Source organism: Aureobasidium pullulans (assembly GCF_000721785.1).
Source record: "Aureobasidium pullulans EXF-150 unplaced genomic scaffold scaffold_12, whole genome shotgun sequence".
Taxonomy (NCBI): domain Eukaryota; kingdom Fungi; phylum Ascomycota; class Dothideomycetes; order Dothideales; family Saccotheciaceae; genus Aureobasidium; species Aureobasidium pullulans.
Window position 1 is genome coordinate 374,638 of NW_021941032.1, and position 16,328 is coordinate 390,965.

The following is a 16,328-nucleotide window of genomic DNA, read 5'->3' on the forward strand; positions in this document are numbered from 1 at the left end:
TCAAGCATGGCCCACCAAATTGGACTCGTGTCACTTCCTAATGGCGATGATCCGCGTTACATTGGGCCATCGAGTGGTCACTTCTTTACCCAGCTTGTTTGTACGGTCAGTGCCCACACTAAGACTGCGAATCCAATGCGTCTTGGTGTGAACAATGCTACTCTGCAACGAGATAGTGCTCTCACTGAGAGATTACTCCGCGACATTCAAACCCCTCTTCCATCGAGCAAGGAAACAACGCAAGAGCTCACCAAGACGTACTTCAAGACCGTCCACCAGCATTCGCCCTTCCTACATGAGCCAACGCACATGAAATTGATTGAAGAGATGTACACTATGCATGAGCCTGATCCGGTTGTCGCATTCCAGGTTTATATGGTACTCGCAATTGCATCTGTCACTCTTTCGCGTCGAGATAGGATTGTTCTTCCTAGCGAAGGTTGGTATACCATGGCCATCTCATACTTCGAAAAAGTTCCCTTGGAGAGCTCAACTCGAGGGTTACAATGCCTTCTGCTTCTTTACATATGGGGCATGCATAGTCCGTCCACAAAGCTCAACGTCTGGTACTTGAACTATCAGTGTATCGCCATGGTCGTAGATCTTGGTCTGCAACGCGATGTCACCGCTACTTTAGCAATTTCACCGATCGATCAAGAGATGAGGACAAGAATATTCTGGGTTGTGTATAGCCTGGACAGATCCCTCTGTACTATGATGGGTCGGCCAATAGGTCTGAGAGATGAGGCATGTGACTTAAGAGTAAGTTCCAAGTTTCGTCGAGAACAGAGGCCACGCATACTAATGTGCTCCGTCGCCTAGCTTCCGGCAGATGTCGACGACCGTGACTTGGCTCGAGACAGTATCAAACGAAGACCAGAAGACGAGCCTCCAAACCACATGACATACGGCATACACATGTTCAAGCTAGCCAAGCTAAACTCGGAGATGAAGTACATTCTCCACAGTATCTCTAGAGACACCCCTGCGTATGCCTATCCTGCGATTCGCTGTATGAACACTTGGCAAAGAGATATGGCAAGTCGTCTCGACCAATGGGCAGCTGATACACCGAACAGAAGCACACGAGATTATGCCGTTAAGCTCTGCGAAGTACGCTACCACGTTTTGAAGACTCTGCTCCTGCGACCGAGTCCTGGTATACCACAACCAAGCTCAGATGATTTGAGGGGGTGTTACAAAAGCGCCATATCTGCAGTTCGGCTCTATCACGAGTTATATATCGAGAACTCGCTGGTGTTCAGTTGGGCTTGTTATCATTCAATTATGATGAGCTCGGTCACAGCATTCTTTTGCATCTGGACCTGTCCCGCTGTTGCACAAGATACAGTCCTTGACGAACTAGTTTCAGATTTACGCGCTGCATCGAACATACTCAGCGCCACTGGTGAGCACTGGCCCGGAGCGAAGAGGAGCCGCGACATCCTAGATGAGCTCTCTCACAGAACGATCAGTTGGATGATGGATCGCAAGAATCGTGACAATGGTGAGAACCAAAACGTTGTTCCAGCGCGGAATGGAGATATCTCGTGGAGTGACCTCAATGAGAACACGCTCACCGGCTTACAGCCCACTGGCGATACGTCGGCGCACCTACAAACCAATGAACTCGAGGCCTTGATGCAACAATACAGTCGCAACTGGACACCAGGGCTTGATCTCCTGCCACCGAGCTTGGATCAAGTCTCAGATCCAAATACCGGTCTCTGGACAGGAGACATGAATACCGACATGTTCCTTCAAGACCTCTTTGATGGACTGGCTCCCATGTCGTTCTAGTGTCAAGACTTCAGGCGAGAACGAAGCGTCAGCAAAGAAAATGCACTACAACGCGATTTCCGAAATGCGTCCGTGGGTGAAACCAATCAAGGAGGTCCCGACTATGTTGCCGTAGAATAGGTATCGCGCTTGAACTACCTCGGCAATGCTTCCGTCACTACTAGAACAGTTGTGCAGGGTCAACCGGAATTTCCGCCCCTGACGGAGGTAATGGTTCAGCATGCAGTACATATACTCGGCGGGCTGTTAACCATCTACGAAATAGATCAGTACATGCGCATCAATCATGACCGAGTTGAATGCTTCCACCAATTCCGATTACGACCTGTCTTCTAGCATCGACGATGGTCAAGGCCTTCGACAGGGCCTGACATCTTACGGAGATGCGCATTTTTCTCTTTTTCTCCGAAAGGTCTTCATCAAAGCTGCTGGCTATAGCGACGATGCCTTATCCCGTCCGGTGATTGGCATCATCAACACGCATTCCGGCTTCAACCCATGTCATGCTCAGGTCCCACAACTCATAGAGGCTGTGAAGAGAGGCGTCATGCTAAGCGGAGGACTTCCCATTGACTTCCCAACTATCAGCTTACATGAGTCTTTCTCCACTCCCACGAGTATGTTCCTCAGAAACCTTATGAGCATGGATACCGAAGAAATGATCAGAGCACAGCCTTTGGATGCTTGCGTTATGATTGGCGGCTGTGATAAAACAGTCCCGGCACAATTGATGGGTGGTATCTCTTCCAATAAGCCAGTACTCCCTTTGGTCGCGGGCCCGATGATGCCCGGCTCAAACAAAGGCGTGCGTATCGGAGCATGCACAGATTGTCGAAGCAACTGGGCAGCTTTTCGGGCTGGTGCCGTTGATATCGAGGATATCTCGTCCGTCAATGAAGAGTTGGCTCCGACTGTGAGCCAAGATCTCCCATATGCATCTCAACACAAGCTGACAGTGTTTCCAGGCTGGAACTTGCGGCGTGATGGGGACAGCTAGTACCATGGCCTGCATTACGGCTGCTCTGGGTATGATGCCTCTACAAGGCGCATCAGCCCCTGCCGTGTCGGCTGCTCGACTTCGGGTCGCGGAACAAACAGGAAAGAATGCGGTTGCAGCCTCGCTGATGAAGGAAAAAAGTCGTCCACAGACTGTGCTATCTCGGGAATCATTTCTGAACGCTATGATTGTGCTACAAGCTATTGGGGGCTCCACCAATGCGGTAGTGCATCTGATGGCAATTATCAACCGTCACCCAGACGTGGCTGGAACAATGACCCTCGATACTTTCGACCAGATTGGGCGCACGACACCGCTGCTCGTTGATTTAAAACCGAGCGGGGCCAACTACATGACTGATTTCCACAACGCAGGTGGTATGGCCGCTCTATTGACAGCTCTACGTCCGCTCCTGCACCTTGACGCTAAGACAGTCACTGGCAAAACACTGGGAGAAGAGCTCGATTCGGCATGTTTCACGCCCTTCCCTTATACCTACGAGATCATACGCCCTTTAGAACAACCTCTGTATCCTCATTCAGCCCTTGCAGTCGTAATGGGAAACCTTGCGCCTAATGGTGCTATCCTGAAGGCAGCCGCATCCAAAGACCGCCGTCTGCTAATTCACTCCGGACCCGCTGTGGTGTTCGAGAACACTGTAGACATGGCAAAAAGGATAGATGACCCACACTTGGATGTTACAGAACGCTCGGTCCTCGTTCTCAAAGGGGTGGGGCCAATCGGTAACCCTGGAATGCCCGAAGCCGGTGTCATTCCTATTCCTCGGAAGCTTGCAGCACAGGGTGTGCAGGACATGCTTCGTATCTCTGATGGTAGGATGAGTGGAACGGCGGGAGGCACTATCATACTGCATGTCTCACCTGAGTCCGCTGTCGCTGAGTCTGTATTCGGGGTTGTGGAAGATGGAGATATGATTGACTTCAACCTAGAGACGAGAAGCCTCAATCTTCGAGTCTGGGATGACGAGATTGCTCGGCGTATCAACAGCAAGAGTAAGAGTACTGAGTGCCGCAGTGTCGGACGTGCGAGGAAGGTCGCGAGAGGTTATCGAGGCTTGTATGAGCGTTGTGTCAATCAAGCAGAGTTGGGCTGTGATTTCGACTTTCTGACTGCTGAGGGACCAAAAAACGTGTGAGCAGATGTTCCAGGTACTGCAGTGTTGTCGAGTTGGGATCTCGGCTCTTGGGTACTCGTAGGTTCGCCGGATATCGGAGATAAGAAGGTAGTGGAGCTTGTTCCAGTTATCAAGCACTTTTTCATTCTTATCTGCTACTAAGCACTTGGTACTTCCTTGTCTCTAGCCAATCCGGTACATACACTAACCCCGAGTCGTATGTTTCTGGCAGAAAATCACCATGCCATTGGCGCACCTGGCCGCGGCTCAGCCTATCTCCGCATGCATGATAAGATAGGCCGATATGCTGGGGTAGTACATGCATATACTTCATACTGACCTATCGTGTTTTACAGAGGCTAGTGTGACCATGCACTAATGGAGAAGGTATAAGTGTTGCGTCAATTGTTAACATCCTCAATCGCTGGTACTTAAGACTTTAGTGTTTCTCCTCATCCACACTTTTGGTGGCACCAATTACCTTCACCATGTCCGATGAGAAGCAGACTCACGACCCCGAAGCTGTACAGGAGCTTCCTCGTCCTGTCGATGGCAAGAATGGAGTGTCGGAAAAGATACTCCAGCACTCTAACGACGCTGATGATGCGATGAAAGCGTTTGCCGCAGTTGGCGAAGTGATTGAATTGGACGAAGAAACCAATAAAAGACTTCTCCGAAAGATTGACTGGAACATCATGCCCGTGAGTCGTATGCCATACGCAATACCGTCGCTACCAAGGTTACTGACCTTATCAAAGCTGCTCTGCGTGGTATACATGTTGAACTTCCTCGACAAAACCTGCATCTCTTACGCCTCTGTCATGGGTCTGAAGAAAGATCTCGGTCTACATGGACAACAATACTCATGGCTAGGCAGTATGTTTTACTTCGGTTACCTGATCTGGGAATATCCTACCAATCGCCTTCTTCAACGCCTACCTCTGGGCAAATACTCGTCCTTTAATGTCATCGCTTGGGGTGTAACATTGACCTGCTTCTCCACCGTCGCAAGCTTTCAAGGTGCACTTGCGGTGAGATTCTTCTTGGGCTTGTTCGAAGCTGCAGTCACACCTGGCTTTGCACTTTTCACTAGTCAGTGGTACACGGCGAAAGAGCAAGGCTTGCGAACAGGAATTTGGTTTTCGTTCAATGGTTGGGCACAAATTTTGGGTGGTCTAGTCGCCTATGGCATTGCTCGAGGTACTGATGCTCACGAAGCCTCCATCGAACCTTGGAAGATCGTTTTTCTAGTTACTGGACTCCTTACCGTGGTCGTCGGAATTCTGTTCTATTTCTTCATGCCTGATAACCAGCTTAATGCTCGCTTCCTCACGCCTGATGAGAGGCTTTTGGCTGTCGAACGCGTACGCATAAATCAGCAAGGCATCGGCAATAAGCATTTCAAGATGTATCAGGTCAAGGAAGCACTTACAGACCCATTGGCATGGATGTTTTTCTTCTATGCTTTGATCGCCGACTTACCTAACGGTGGACTCACTAACTTCTTTTCCTTGCTTATTGAGTCATTTGGCTATACAGCTGAGCAGTCACTACTCTACGGCACACCCGCTGGTGCAGTAGAGGTGGTCTCGTTGATTGCCTGTGGCTGGCTGGGCGATCGCGTGGGCTCGCGTCTTCTGGTCTCAACTTCCTGTCTCTGGCTTTCCATCTTGGGTGTCTTGCTCATTGTCTGTTTGCCTGATACTATGAATGTAGGCAAGCTGATTGGTTACTATCTCACTGGTAGTGCTGCGACCTGTTTTGTGGCTTTGCTGTCACTCATTTCTTCCAATGTGGCTGGTTACACGAAGAAGACGACAGTGGCTGCTATGTATCTGATTGGATATTGTGTAAGTCGATATCATTCTCCACGCTACATCAAGATTAATAGGCTGACAACAACTTCAGGTTGGCAACATCATCGGTCCTCAGACTTTCCAAGCTAAAGACGCACCCAAATACGTGCCCGCCGAAGTCACCATCATTGTTTGCTGGGGCATTGCGGCATTCCTTGTTTACGCAATCTACTTCTACTGTCGATACCAGAACAAGCTCAAGGCTCAGATCAGAAGTCAACCCGGCGTAAGTGGTCGCTCCAGATCAAGATGTAAATCTATTTGCTGATGATGAATGCAGTATGTGAAACTTGAGAACCAAGAATTTTTGGACTTGACGGATAAGGAAAATCCTGAGTTTATTTACACTCTGTAATCGCGTCGGTTGGTCACGTTTCAAACGGGCCCAAGCAAGCAGAAGCAAGAGCAAACGAGATGAAGCTCTAATGAGTACGCCAGGAAGTTACGGCACAACAGTCCCTTCCTCAAGCTACTCCACTCTGTACTTTACGTCATTTGCGTCACGAGTCGCAAGGCAGTAATGTCTATCATGTTCAATCATATCAAACACATGTGTCGAAGCGTGTCACGAGTTGAGTGAACACATGTCGGCGATAATATCCTCGAACAAAACCATGATATTGATGAGGGGTAGCTCTGATATTTCCAGTGGTACATATCCCCATATCATACAGTCTTCGCGTGGTAAACCAGAATATAAAGGAGCGAAGTGAGTTATTCGCCTGTAACGACAGTCTTTCACCGAGGCAATCTCATTTACTCTCCGTCAATCTCCGCCAGAGAGTACCAGAAGTCACACCGCTCCTGCTGTGCCTTAGGAACAGCTTCCATCGTAGTCCCGTTGATCTCAAATAATAATCTCTGCTGTCCATTCTTTCCCTCGAAAGGCTCCCAGATAGGTGCATCTTTAGCTCTGAAGGTGTTCGGATTCAGGGTGCGGACGAAGGAGATATAGTAATTCATCTCGATGGGCACGATGGGTGCATTATATGTCGTAAATGGTTGTACTGAGAGAGATGCCGCTACTGCAGGACCTTGATAATATGGACCAAAAATCGCTGGTGTATCAAAGGTATGTGGCACACCTAATCCAGCGGCTGTCTCTTCCACGGTGGAAATATCGAAGCGGTAATTCCAGACTTTGCTACGCTGACCGCGAGATAGAGATTCAGACATCAACAGTCCAGGGCAAATGAATGTAGATTCTCCGGTGGCGGCAGAAGCAGAGGGAAAGTAGACTGCATGACGAGGTAAAGGACTCATCAGGGGGTAGAGCTTGTTTGCCTCTTCCAGAGCAGATGCAGGGAGACGAGGACAGTTGGCCGCCAAGAAGGAGGAGACTTCGGCAGGTGTCGATACATTTGCGGCGAAGGCTGATCCTTCGTTCGTCGTATCGCCAACCAAGAGAGGCACTTTGATATGTTTGCCTCTCTCGAATTGAAGGATCGGGGCTTCCTGTATCAAATCACCGTCGATGACAGGAAGATAGTAGAAAAGTGGAGTGATAGTCTGACCGGGAAAGGGCGATGGTATGTTGGCTGCTTGGAGAGTGCTTAGATTTTGTGCTCGAAGGCAAGCCAACTGATTCGATACATTCGAACAACCAACTGCAGAAGCGAAGCGGTCGAATTGCCATTCCGATTGTGAGATATCATTCTGACATGGAAAGAATGGAGCTTGTCCTATGGCGCCGACGAATAGCTTGTCATCTCGGCCACCGTATGCAGTGAGATGTGTTCCAACCGAACCAGCGCCAGCAGACACACCGTGAATCACGACGTGATTTGGATCGCCGCCGAACTAGAGTTCTCAGTGGAGCTCGTTCGACGTGGAAGCAGCTCGACTTACCTGAGCAATGTATTTCTTCACCCAGTAAAGAGCTTTTCTCTGATCCAATAAGCCCACATTGAGATCGCCGTCCTCTCTCACTTTCTTGCTGGCTAGAAATCCATATGCCGAGACGCGGTAGTTGAAATTCACGAACACAATATCCTGGCCAGAAGCTCTGATGACCTCTGTTGCGTTGTAGTTGCTGTTCGTTTCTTTTGCGTATCCACCACCGGGAATGTATACCCACACCGGTAGCTTAGATGACCTGGTCGCGTTGTTGGGAGTATACACATTGATAAACAGACAATCTTCCGTGCGATTGATGTTCACACTCTCTCCAATGCCGACACACAGAGCTCCGAACTGAGGCATGTCAGGGATGATGCAAGTGCGAGATACAGCATTGACATACTTGCGTAGCATTCTGGACGCGGTGAATTGTGGGAGGATCCTGAGGTGCGCGCCAACGGAGCTCTCCCGTGGGTGATGATGCATATCGCATCCCAAGATACTGAGTGACACCGGTGTCTAATGCAGCACCCTGATAGGTAGCATAGTCAAGGTGCACGGTAGAGCTCCGTGCATGTTTCGAAGCGAGAGGCGTGGAGGAAACAAGATCTAGACCCAGGAGAAGGCAGATGACCGATAGCATCTTAATGTTGAGACCACAAGATAGTACCGTTTTCTAGATGCTTGAAGATATGGCTTGAGGTGGGCAGATCGGCCTTCTGTATCTATTGCGAGTCGCCAGAGCGGAGCTGCTGATCACACACCGTTTTTAAGGCATTGTTCTATCATCGGTCTTCGGAAGTATCCTTTGAGCAATGTGTCCACCAAGATCCTTCCCATCGTTGTCTCCGCTGCCGAGCAACGCCAGGGCCGCGCGATTTTTCCATACAGACGCTGCATGGCCGCTCTAGCCGTGAGACCGTCACAGACATGGGTGACTTTGTTTACAGCAATCGTCCAGCCAGACGATCAGGCATGGGGATATGCAGAATGTCGTGGGTGGATTTTCGAGGTCTGCGAGAATTGCGGAGGCAGCTCGGGGTGCTTTTCAGCGATGAGCGAAGTCCGAGGCAGATCTGCGCCATTTTGTGTTCTGGAAGGAAATTAGAAGATAGACCACCACATTTACATGAAGAGATCAGGTATGGATCGCTAACAGGTAGATCAATAGTGTGGAAGAAGAGCTTTGGTGACAGCGATCCGTATTCCACGACCCCGCACTCAGTACTCCTGTGCTCCTGCCAGAATGATCAGCCCTTCAGACCTTCCATGACCACAATCTTCTCCACCTGAACCGTCGTTCGATTTGCTGTAGGCTCGGTCTGATTCTCGACGATGTCTTCCTCAATCTCGATAGAATCCGGTATCCCTATCGTGAACTTTGCAGGCTGGAACGATGAGCATCGGCGTCGGCAGATAGCCCAAGATCTTGTCATCGCATGTCATGATGTTGGGTTCGTGTACATCATCAATCATGGCATCCCAGAGGCGGTCATGGACGAAGCTTTCGACTGGACCAAGAAGTTATTTGACCTGCCTCACGACCAGAAAATGCTTGCACCACATGCTCCTGGGCCGGATGTGCATCGAGGATACTCATATCCGGGTCTCGAAAAAGTGTCTCAAGTGTATGGAAGAGATGCAGATGATGAGAATATCAGCAAAGCTTTGAGAGAAGTCAAGGACTGCAAAGTAAGTAACAACGCTCATGGAAACTACCGTGAACTCAAACTCGTTCAGGAAAGCTACGAGATCGGGAGCGAAAACAACGCTTTCATGCCAAATGTATGGCTTCCTGAAGACACTCTCCCTGGCTTCGGCGAGTTCGGCTTGTCCTTCTACTGGAGATGCAATGCAGTGGCTCAAACGATTCTCACTGCCTTAGCCATAGGATTGGAGCTTGACAGCGCAGACGCGTTGACAAAGGTGCACTCTGGTAATTACAATCAGTTGCGTCTACTCCATTATCCGGCCATCAGAGCGGAAGAGCTAGAGAAACAGACGTCGGCAAGAATGCCAGCTCACACAGATTGGGGCTCCATCACACTCCTCTTTCAAGATGACTGCGGTGGTCTCCAAGTTGAGGACCCAAACGAGAAGGGCAAATTCACTGATGCTACACCAATCAAGAACGGGCTCATGATGAATGTAGGAGATATGCTGATGAGGTGGAGCAATGGTAGGTGAAGTATTTCGGCGTTACAGAGGGCATAAAGCGTCTGATGCGAGCACTAGACTACCTCAAGTCGACATTACATCGAGTGACACTGCCACGATTATCCGACAGGTTCGAGGGTGAGGAGAGGTTGACGCGAGAAAGATATTCAATTCCGTATTTCTTGACGCCAGACATGGATACGGTAGTGCAGTGCATGGATGAATGCAAGAGTTTGACCGGACCTCCGAAGTATGAGCCGATCAAGGCGGGAGAGTATCTGACGATGAGGGCAAAGTTGCAATACGAGTGATGGGCGGGAAGAGGATCGGAGAAGAGTGGATTGTTTTTCGCGGGTGGAAACAAAAGATTATATACCCCGGACTTCTCTACAGGTTCTCTACAGGGGGTCTGTGCTCATGGCGTCCCTTCAGGGTGAAGCGTGTCCGTAAAGCTCACGGGAGCAACAATTGAACAACAACTTCTTTCTGTCGCAGCCCGCAAGAATTTGTCGCAGTCTTGTTCGACATGGCACCTCTATTCGCCCTGCTCAGCCTTTTGGGCTTCTTGACGTCCTTCGTCTCAGCGACAGCCTTGACATACAAGCTCCCTCCTAACGGAAAGGAGTGCTTCTACTCGCACATTGAGCAAAAGGGCGCAAAGGTCGCCTTTTACTTTGCTGTACGTTTCTTACATACTGGACTCGTGGTGCTTGGCTAATGCGACACACAGGTCCAATCAGGCGGCTCCTTCGATGGTACATCAACAAGTTACCTTTCCTATCCTCATCCCTCAGTCTAACACGCAATCACAGTCGACTACTCAGTCCATGGACCCACGGCAGAGCCTGGCAAAGAAAGAGTTATCCTCGATGGCACAAAGGAACGCCAGGGCGACTTTGTCTTCACCGCCAACGAGGCTGGTGAATACCGTTTCTGCTTCGACAACAGCATCAGCACCTTCGCCGACAAGATGATCGACTTTGAAATCTCCATCGAGAACGAGCCCCGCGCCGCCAGCATCCCCTCCAAGCAGGGTGCCAACGTCGAGCAGACCTCGGCCCTCGAGAACTCGGTGCTCAAGCTCAGTGGCCAGCTCAGCACAATCACCCGTCAGCAAAAGTACTTCAGAACCCGTGAGAACAGGAATTTCTCAACCGTCAGGAGTACCGAGCAGAGAATCTTCAACTTCTCCATCATCGAGAGCTTGATGATGGTCGGCATGGCTGGTCTTCAGGTCTTCATTGTGAGAATGTTCTTCCAGACCGGTCGCAAGGGTGAGATGCTGCTACTATCCTTAACGACAAGACACTTGCTGACATGCTTTGTACAGGTTACTTGTAAAGAATTCGCAGTAGAAAGCCCGAGTTTGCGAACCCATTATACACAAAAAGAAGAAACGCTCCATATGCTCGTCATGCCCTGTCATGCTATATCCCACTTTCAGTCAACCCATTGTCGCCTCATACAAGCTTCCCACCCTCGATGACCATAAACTCATCACCCACCATCATCTTCATCTCTTCCTCAACCATGAAGTTGTCATGGTCGCCCGTCAATGCTTTACTCGCCGGATCATACATGAACCTCGCAAAAGCCATATAATCAGGAAACACAAATGTGCAGATGGCGTCGTATGGAAGAAGATTTGCTTTGCCCTTTAGCATGTCTTGCATTATGTTTCTGTCGCGTTGAAGGTGATATGTCTAGACCAACCTCTGGTATCAGCGGAATGCTGTCCGGAGTCGGAGTGTCGAGAGGATAAGAGGGCAGAGCTTACAAGACTATACGTTATACACCCATGTTTCAACAGCACTTCCTTGGCCATCTCTGCATGTTTGGTATTGTAATGTGATATAAAATCTGCATCACTAAGACCTGGCTTCTTCTTGACCAGAATTGTTGCTTTGACGACTTTGCGGAAACCTGTTGTGTTCGGGTATCCGGCTTCTAGGACCATGATTCTGTAGATGTGAATGTCGCCCGGTCTATGTCTAGAATGATTTTGTAGGAAGGTCGATGAATAGGATGTGACTTGTTGAAAGTCAAAGAGGCTTCTTCTAGATACATGTCTTTTCGGAGAATTGTTTATTTCGAGATGGCCGATGTCTGCTTCGGATGGAGGGGTGATCCGGTTGGTGGAGGAGGAAGAGCGGGGTTAGGCGGCGTTTATTATTCCAATGCGCCTTCTTCACGACCACGACTCTTCCCATCAACTCGCTCTTTCTCCTACGACTTTGTCTGCTTCGAGTAGCAACGACATATACCTCAGCCTAAGCGAACACCATACTCGAGCTTCCAATGGATCCAGAAGCCTCTTCATCGCAATCGCAATCCTCATCGACCAACGAACCGTGGCACATCCCTCTCTTCACCCACGTTACACGCACATCCTCTACCGCACACACGACCGACATCCGCTTGGTTCTCTCCATTTTCGCTCTGTTCCTCATCATAGTGTATCTAAGGGGTGCAGGCTGGGAGTCTGTGCTATTCGTGGTAGTAGGAGGAGTTGCCGTCTGGAAGACTGCGAGGACGAGGGAGGGAGGTGAGTTTAGGAGGATCAAGACTGCTCTGAGGAGGGATTGAGGGAATGACAAGAGCAGACCAGCTCCTTCACGAGAGATGACTGCATCTATCCTCTGCGATACACATTCCGGTACTACGTGGACCTGGACTTGCATACAAACCCTCGAAGCATGTAGAGTGAGTGACGTTCATTCGACAAAAACAGTGTCTGGAATGGATGCTCTTGTATCAATCAAACTTCAACCATCTGAACCTGTCCACAATATACTTGTCCCCAAATATCCGCCGTTCACAGGCACCCATCTCCAGGTGCTCCTTGCCACTGAAACCAGCAGACTTGATCATTGGTTGTAAAAGATCCCATTTGGAGTACTGAATCGTGCAGTCGATTATGGGCGGTATGTAAAAGCACACTCCCGTGCTCTTTTCAATTTGTTGTTTCGCTCTTGTGCAAGCTAGTATGCTCAACTCGGGTAGAATTTCGGTATTCGAGTGGCATCTCTTATGATGTTTTTGAGTCTTCGCATTAGAGACACCGTAGTCTTCATAACAAGCCCTCAAAAACGTCAACTCCAATGTTCCTCCTTCAAAGCCTACTGCATGTTGTTCGCAAGCATATGCCGACCTCTGCTCACAGGTTTTTGTCTCAGGGTGCAGTCTCGCTATCCTTGTCGAACATGGCGGTTCTCCTAACAAAATAGCCAAATCGGGCATAGTAGCGAGGATGTATTCGTCTAACAGTGAAGGTAGAAAATAAGGTGTTTCCCAAGGTAAAGGAAAGCCGAAAGAATTGTCCAACGTGATCTTGAGTGTGTTGATTGATGCACCGATTGTGGTCCCAATGGTGATACTGAGGATGAGTGGAAGAGGGGCTTGAACGAGGTGGATCCATAGCCAGGCTAGGAAAGATTGTAAGAGGAGGATGCGGAAGGTTGTACGGGTAAAGAAAGTAGGAATAAGAAGCATTGTGTTGGTTGCTGAGAAAAGAGGGATGGCAAGGTGATTTGATTTTACTATACCTTGACCTGGCTGCCTGATCGAAGGATTCATGAGCAGAGATCAGCGATCATGAGGTTCCGCGGAATCCTTCTTGACTATCAAAGTCAACGCGTTGGCATCAATACGACAAATTCAGCAAGCCTGACTTATTCCACAACAACAAGCACAATCGAACCAAAGACATCCTTGAGCAAAAGAAGTGCATGCCTCTGTTGAGACATGCACGACAAAACGAAAAGCTCTCCATCGGGGAATCGAACCCCGGTCTCCCGCGCTTGACAAGAGGAACTCTCATGACAAGCGGAAATCATGACCACTAGACCAATGAAGATGAGCCAGCTGGGCTGGTATTGGAATCACGTGATTGCTGACTCACCCGAAAGATCCACTATCATTCTCGTTTCCTGACATCCAAGGCATCTAATGCCTCAAAGATCTTGCTTACATCTTCTTCTTCTCAGTATGATGAGTCCCGCGAACCGGTGGTCTCAGGCTGAGTAATGAACATTAGTATTCTCTGTTCTGCTGGTATGTGTGAAAGAACAAGAAACGCATCATCGCGTGGCTGGAAAACGATGCGTCTTGTGCGTTCATGAGATCAGATCTCGCCAAGATTGAAACCTAATCTCATTAGTGCGCCCGATCTGGAAATCAAATTGAGAGCCGCTCGCAGATCTAGGAACCATGACGCCTTTGATATGTTTTGACATCAATGACGAGCGCGAGAAGTCCACGGTAGGTCAGCGCGTAAAGTGGTTTCTTCTTAAGAGATCGCGTCTTCCATACTGCCCTCATCCCTGTAGGTCCTCTCCATTGTTCTACCTTTCTCATTCAATTTTTCTATTTCAGACACAATGTCGGCTTCAGCAGGACACAGAATGAAGCAGACACACGTTCTCAACTTCTTTCAGGACAAGAACAATGATTCCGCATTGACTGTTCTGTCCAACGGAGTCAGGTTCCATGTAATCGTCGAATCGAAACAACTCCAGTCCTCCACAGACCAAGACAGCAAGGCACTAGAAGAATACTCAAGATTGCTCAACGCGTTGAGCGACAAGGCCAGACATCAGTCTCAAGGATCTCGCCAATTGTCCAAGGATCCGGAAGCGGACTACGCAGAGGAAGATCAAAAAAAGGAAGATACACAAGATACATACTGCATCTGCCGGGGACCCGATAGAGGTTTCATGATCGGCTGCGACAGCTGCGAGGAATGGTACCATGGCGACTGCGTCGGCATAACCCAAGAAGAAGGAGCCTCGATCGACGAATACACATGTCCTCAATGTGAAAAGGGCAACCGAAGTCCTACTGCTGCTTCTAGGGACAGCGGCATCGTGCTCGAAGATCACGACAAGGCAGAAGACGATCCTGAGGATGCACTACAAGCCTGGATATTGTCGCACCTGGAAGCTGAAGTCGAGAAACATGCTCCATCAAGGAGCGAAATGCAAGTCACCAACGCTCACGATTGGTACCACCCGTCAACACACTTCTATTCTTTGCAATGCAATGACGGCAAAGTAACACCCACCGAACTGGAAGCGACTACGGAGCTCGAAAACAGAATGCAAGACCTCCTACCAGCCGTCACCCTGCCAAAGTATATCCTCAACCTCGACGTCCCCTGGTTCAAAGCATCAGATTTGGAAGTTGTCGAAGACTCCGGCCCCGTACCCACACTAGTCCGCCACAATGATGACCACCACTTCCTCAAGGTCGTTGATCCCACTCAACCCGGTCCTACGAAGCGTGAGCTCAAGATCATGAAAGACATCGAGAGACTCGGCTTGCAAAAAGTGATACGAGTACCCCAAGTTCAAGGTCTGGTATCCTTCACAGATGGCAAGACTGAGATGATGGGGTTCCTCCAAACACACATCCCAGGCGCCGAGCCATTGACTCATCTTCTCGATTCGGATGTGCCACAATCTAAACGCGATCGCTGGGCTTCTGAGTCTGAAGAGATGGTGAATACTCTCCATAAGCACAATCTAGTATGGGGCGATGCCAAAGCGGATAATTTCATGGTAGACAAGGACGAAAAACTCTGGATCATCGATTTCGGAGGCAGTTACACAGAAGGATGGGTGGATGCAGAGTTGAACGAGACAGTAGAGGGTGATGATATGGGGACAAGGAAGATTGTGAACGCGCTGCATGATCCGGACGCCAACACGTTCGATCTTGATGACACTACGGTTGCCGAAGACAAGGGTGTCAAGCGTAAGCACTCGGATGAAGCGGATGAAGAAGATGTCCATACAGAGAAGAGGGCAAGGGTAGACTGAAGGGAGATATTTTGGTTGTTCATTGCATTACTAGCGTCCTCCATTAGCATCACATACTTCTTGCAGCGAATTCCAATTGATCATGTACCAATTCAACTTCTCTAGTCATCGGCCCAATCACTTCTTGAATTTCACCTGGCGATGTTGAACAGTTTTGCTGCCGCGCATGTGACCCTGACTTTGTTCGGAGCATCATGATTACTATATATTACCGGTGTCTACAAGAATTTCACTCCAGCTGTCCTCACCGGCACATCCTAAACACCTCCAGCCCTATTTGTGATTCCAGTCGAAGGCGTTCACGATGATGTGATGGGCATCGATGCGTCGGAGCTTTTTCTGTTGCTGTGTTCGAGAAGCAACGTGCGGCCACTTCATCCACCATCAGCCACGCATTCACTCATAATGTACGGTCAGATGTTGTATGACAATTACATTCATAGCTTTCAGCAGCTTAGCCCTACTCACCATAATGGACTCTTACTGCTGTCTTGCATCTGAGTCTCGTGGTTGGCAAGTGTCAATCAGCAGGCTTGTGGCACATGTCATTGTTATTCAAGTGGACACGGAGACTTGCATATAGACAGAGCGCCAATTCTCTAAGCCAGAGTAGGCGGAGATCTAACAGTCGAAAATGTGTAGTCTGACATTGCCACATGACCTGCAGCCTTGTGTACTTCTTCGGGGCTTCACGCCTCAGTCTGCAACACAGTTCCAACGACCAT

At 49.2% G+C, this 16,328-nt stretch overlaps 10 protein-coding genes across 10 annotated transcripts; 7 read left to right on the plus strand and 3 right to left on the minus strand.

The window, feature by feature from the left end:
- Positions 1 to 6: 6 nt before the first annotated feature.
- On the plus strand, positions 7 to 1,800 carry M438DRAFT_336444 (uncharacterized protein; the record flags this gene model as incomplete). Its single annotated transcript, XM_029903892.1, has 2 exons — positions 7 to 762; positions 823 to 1,800. The coding sequence occupies 2 exons, from the start codon at positions 7 to 9 to the stop codon at positions 1,798 to 1,800; spliced, it is 1,734 nt and encodes a 577-aa protein (XP_029759286.1).
- A 286-nt stretch (positions 1,801 to 2,086) lies between these two features.
- Positions 2,087 to 3,953, plus strand: M438DRAFT_375564 (putative dihydroxy-acid dehydratase; the record flags this gene model as incomplete). Its single annotated transcript, XM_029908588.1, has 2 exons — positions 2,087 to 2,713; positions 2,766 to 3,953. The coding sequence occupies 2 exons, from the start codon at positions 2,087 to 2,089 to the stop codon at positions 3,951 to 3,953; spliced, it is 1,815 nt and encodes a 604-aa protein (XP_029759287.1).
- A 440-nt stretch (positions 3,954 to 4,393) lies between these two features.
- Positions 4,394 to 6,143, plus strand: M438DRAFT_321358 (putative MFS allantoate transporter; the record flags this gene model as incomplete). The annotated part of the gene is made up of 4 exons (XM_029902916.1): positions 4,394 to 4,633; positions 4,691 to 5,782; positions 5,841 to 6,014; positions 6,069 to 6,143. Exons 1-4 carry the CDS (start codon positions 4,421 to 4,423, stop codon positions 6,141 to 6,143), a joined length of 1,554 nt encoding a protein of 517 aa, XP_029759288.1. The 5' UTR covers positions 4,394 to 4,420.
- Positions 6,144 to 6,415: 272 nt separating this feature from the next.
- Positions 6,416 to 8,216, minus strand: M438DRAFT_406705 (carboxylesterase family protein). Its single transcript, XM_029909863.1, has 2 exons — positions 7,637 to 8,216; positions 6,416 to 7,588 (listed from the first exon to the last, which is right to left on the minus strand). The coding sequence occupies exons 1-2, from the start codon at positions 8,111 to 8,113 to the stop codon at positions 6,545 to 6,547; spliced, it is 1,521 nt and encodes a 506-aa protein (XP_029759289.1). The 5' UTR covers positions 8,114 to 8,216; the 3' UTR covers positions 6,416 to 6,544.
- Positions 8,217 to 8,962: 746 nt separating this feature from the next.
- Positions 8,963 to 10,095, plus strand: M438DRAFT_276557 (thymine dioxygenase; the record flags this gene model as incomplete). Its single annotated transcript, XM_029900863.1, has 3 exons — positions 8,963 to 9,319; positions 9,368 to 9,806; positions 9,857 to 10,095. The coding sequence occupies 3 exons, from the start codon at positions 8,963 to 8,965 to the stop codon at positions 10,093 to 10,095; spliced, it is 1,035 nt and encodes a 344-aa protein (XP_029759290.1).
- Positions 10,096 to 10,253: 158 nt separating this feature from the next.
- Positions 10,254 to 11,487, plus strand: M438DRAFT_346747 (supernatant protein factor, C-terminal domain-containing protein). The gene is made up of 4 exons (XM_029905753.1): positions 10,254 to 10,463; positions 10,515 to 10,539; positions 10,597 to 11,058; positions 11,115 to 11,487. The coding sequence occupies exons 1-4, from the start codon at positions 10,311 to 10,313 to the stop codon at positions 11,123 to 11,125; spliced, it is 651 nt and encodes a 216-aa protein (XP_029759291.1). The 5' UTR covers positions 10,254 to 10,310; the 3' UTR covers positions 11,126 to 11,487.
- Positions 11,245 to 11,741, minus strand: M438DRAFT_276462 (uncharacterized protein; the record flags this gene model as incomplete). The annotated part of the gene is made up of 2 exons (XM_029900855.1): positions 11,245 to 11,487; positions 11,562 to 11,741. 2 exons carry the CDS (start codon positions 11,739 to 11,741, stop codon positions 11,245 to 11,247), a joined length of 423 nt encoding a protein of 140 aa, XP_029759292.1.
- A 258-nt stretch (positions 11,742 to 11,999) lies between these two features.
- On the plus strand, positions 12,000 to 12,584 carry M438DRAFT_346748 (uncharacterized protein). The gene has a single exon (XM_029905754.1). It carries the CDS (start codon positions 12,083 to 12,085, stop codon positions 12,368 to 12,370), a length of 288 nt encoding a protein of 95 aa, XP_029759293.1. The 5' UTR covers positions 12,000 to 12,082; the 3' UTR covers positions 12,371 to 12,584.
- On the minus strand, positions 12,409 to 13,644 carry M438DRAFT_346749 (uncharacterized protein; the record flags this gene model as incomplete). Its single annotated transcript, XM_029905755.1, has 3 exons — positions 13,456 to 13,644; positions 13,330 to 13,399; positions 12,409 to 13,209 (listed from the first exon to the last, which is right to left on the minus strand). Coding segments are annotated over exons 2-3 (698 nt in total), but the record flags the coding sequence as incomplete, so codon positions are not given.
- A 490-nt stretch (positions 13,645 to 14,134) lies between these two features.
- On the plus strand, positions 14,135 to 15,654 carry M438DRAFT_346750 (uncharacterized protein). The gene has a single exon (XM_029905756.1). It carries the CDS (start codon positions 14,164 to 14,166, stop codon positions 15,601 to 15,603), a length of 1,440 nt encoding a protein of 479 aa, XP_029759295.1. The 5' UTR covers positions 14,135 to 14,163; the 3' UTR covers positions 15,604 to 15,654.
- Positions 15,655 to 16,328: the final 674 nt, after the last annotated feature.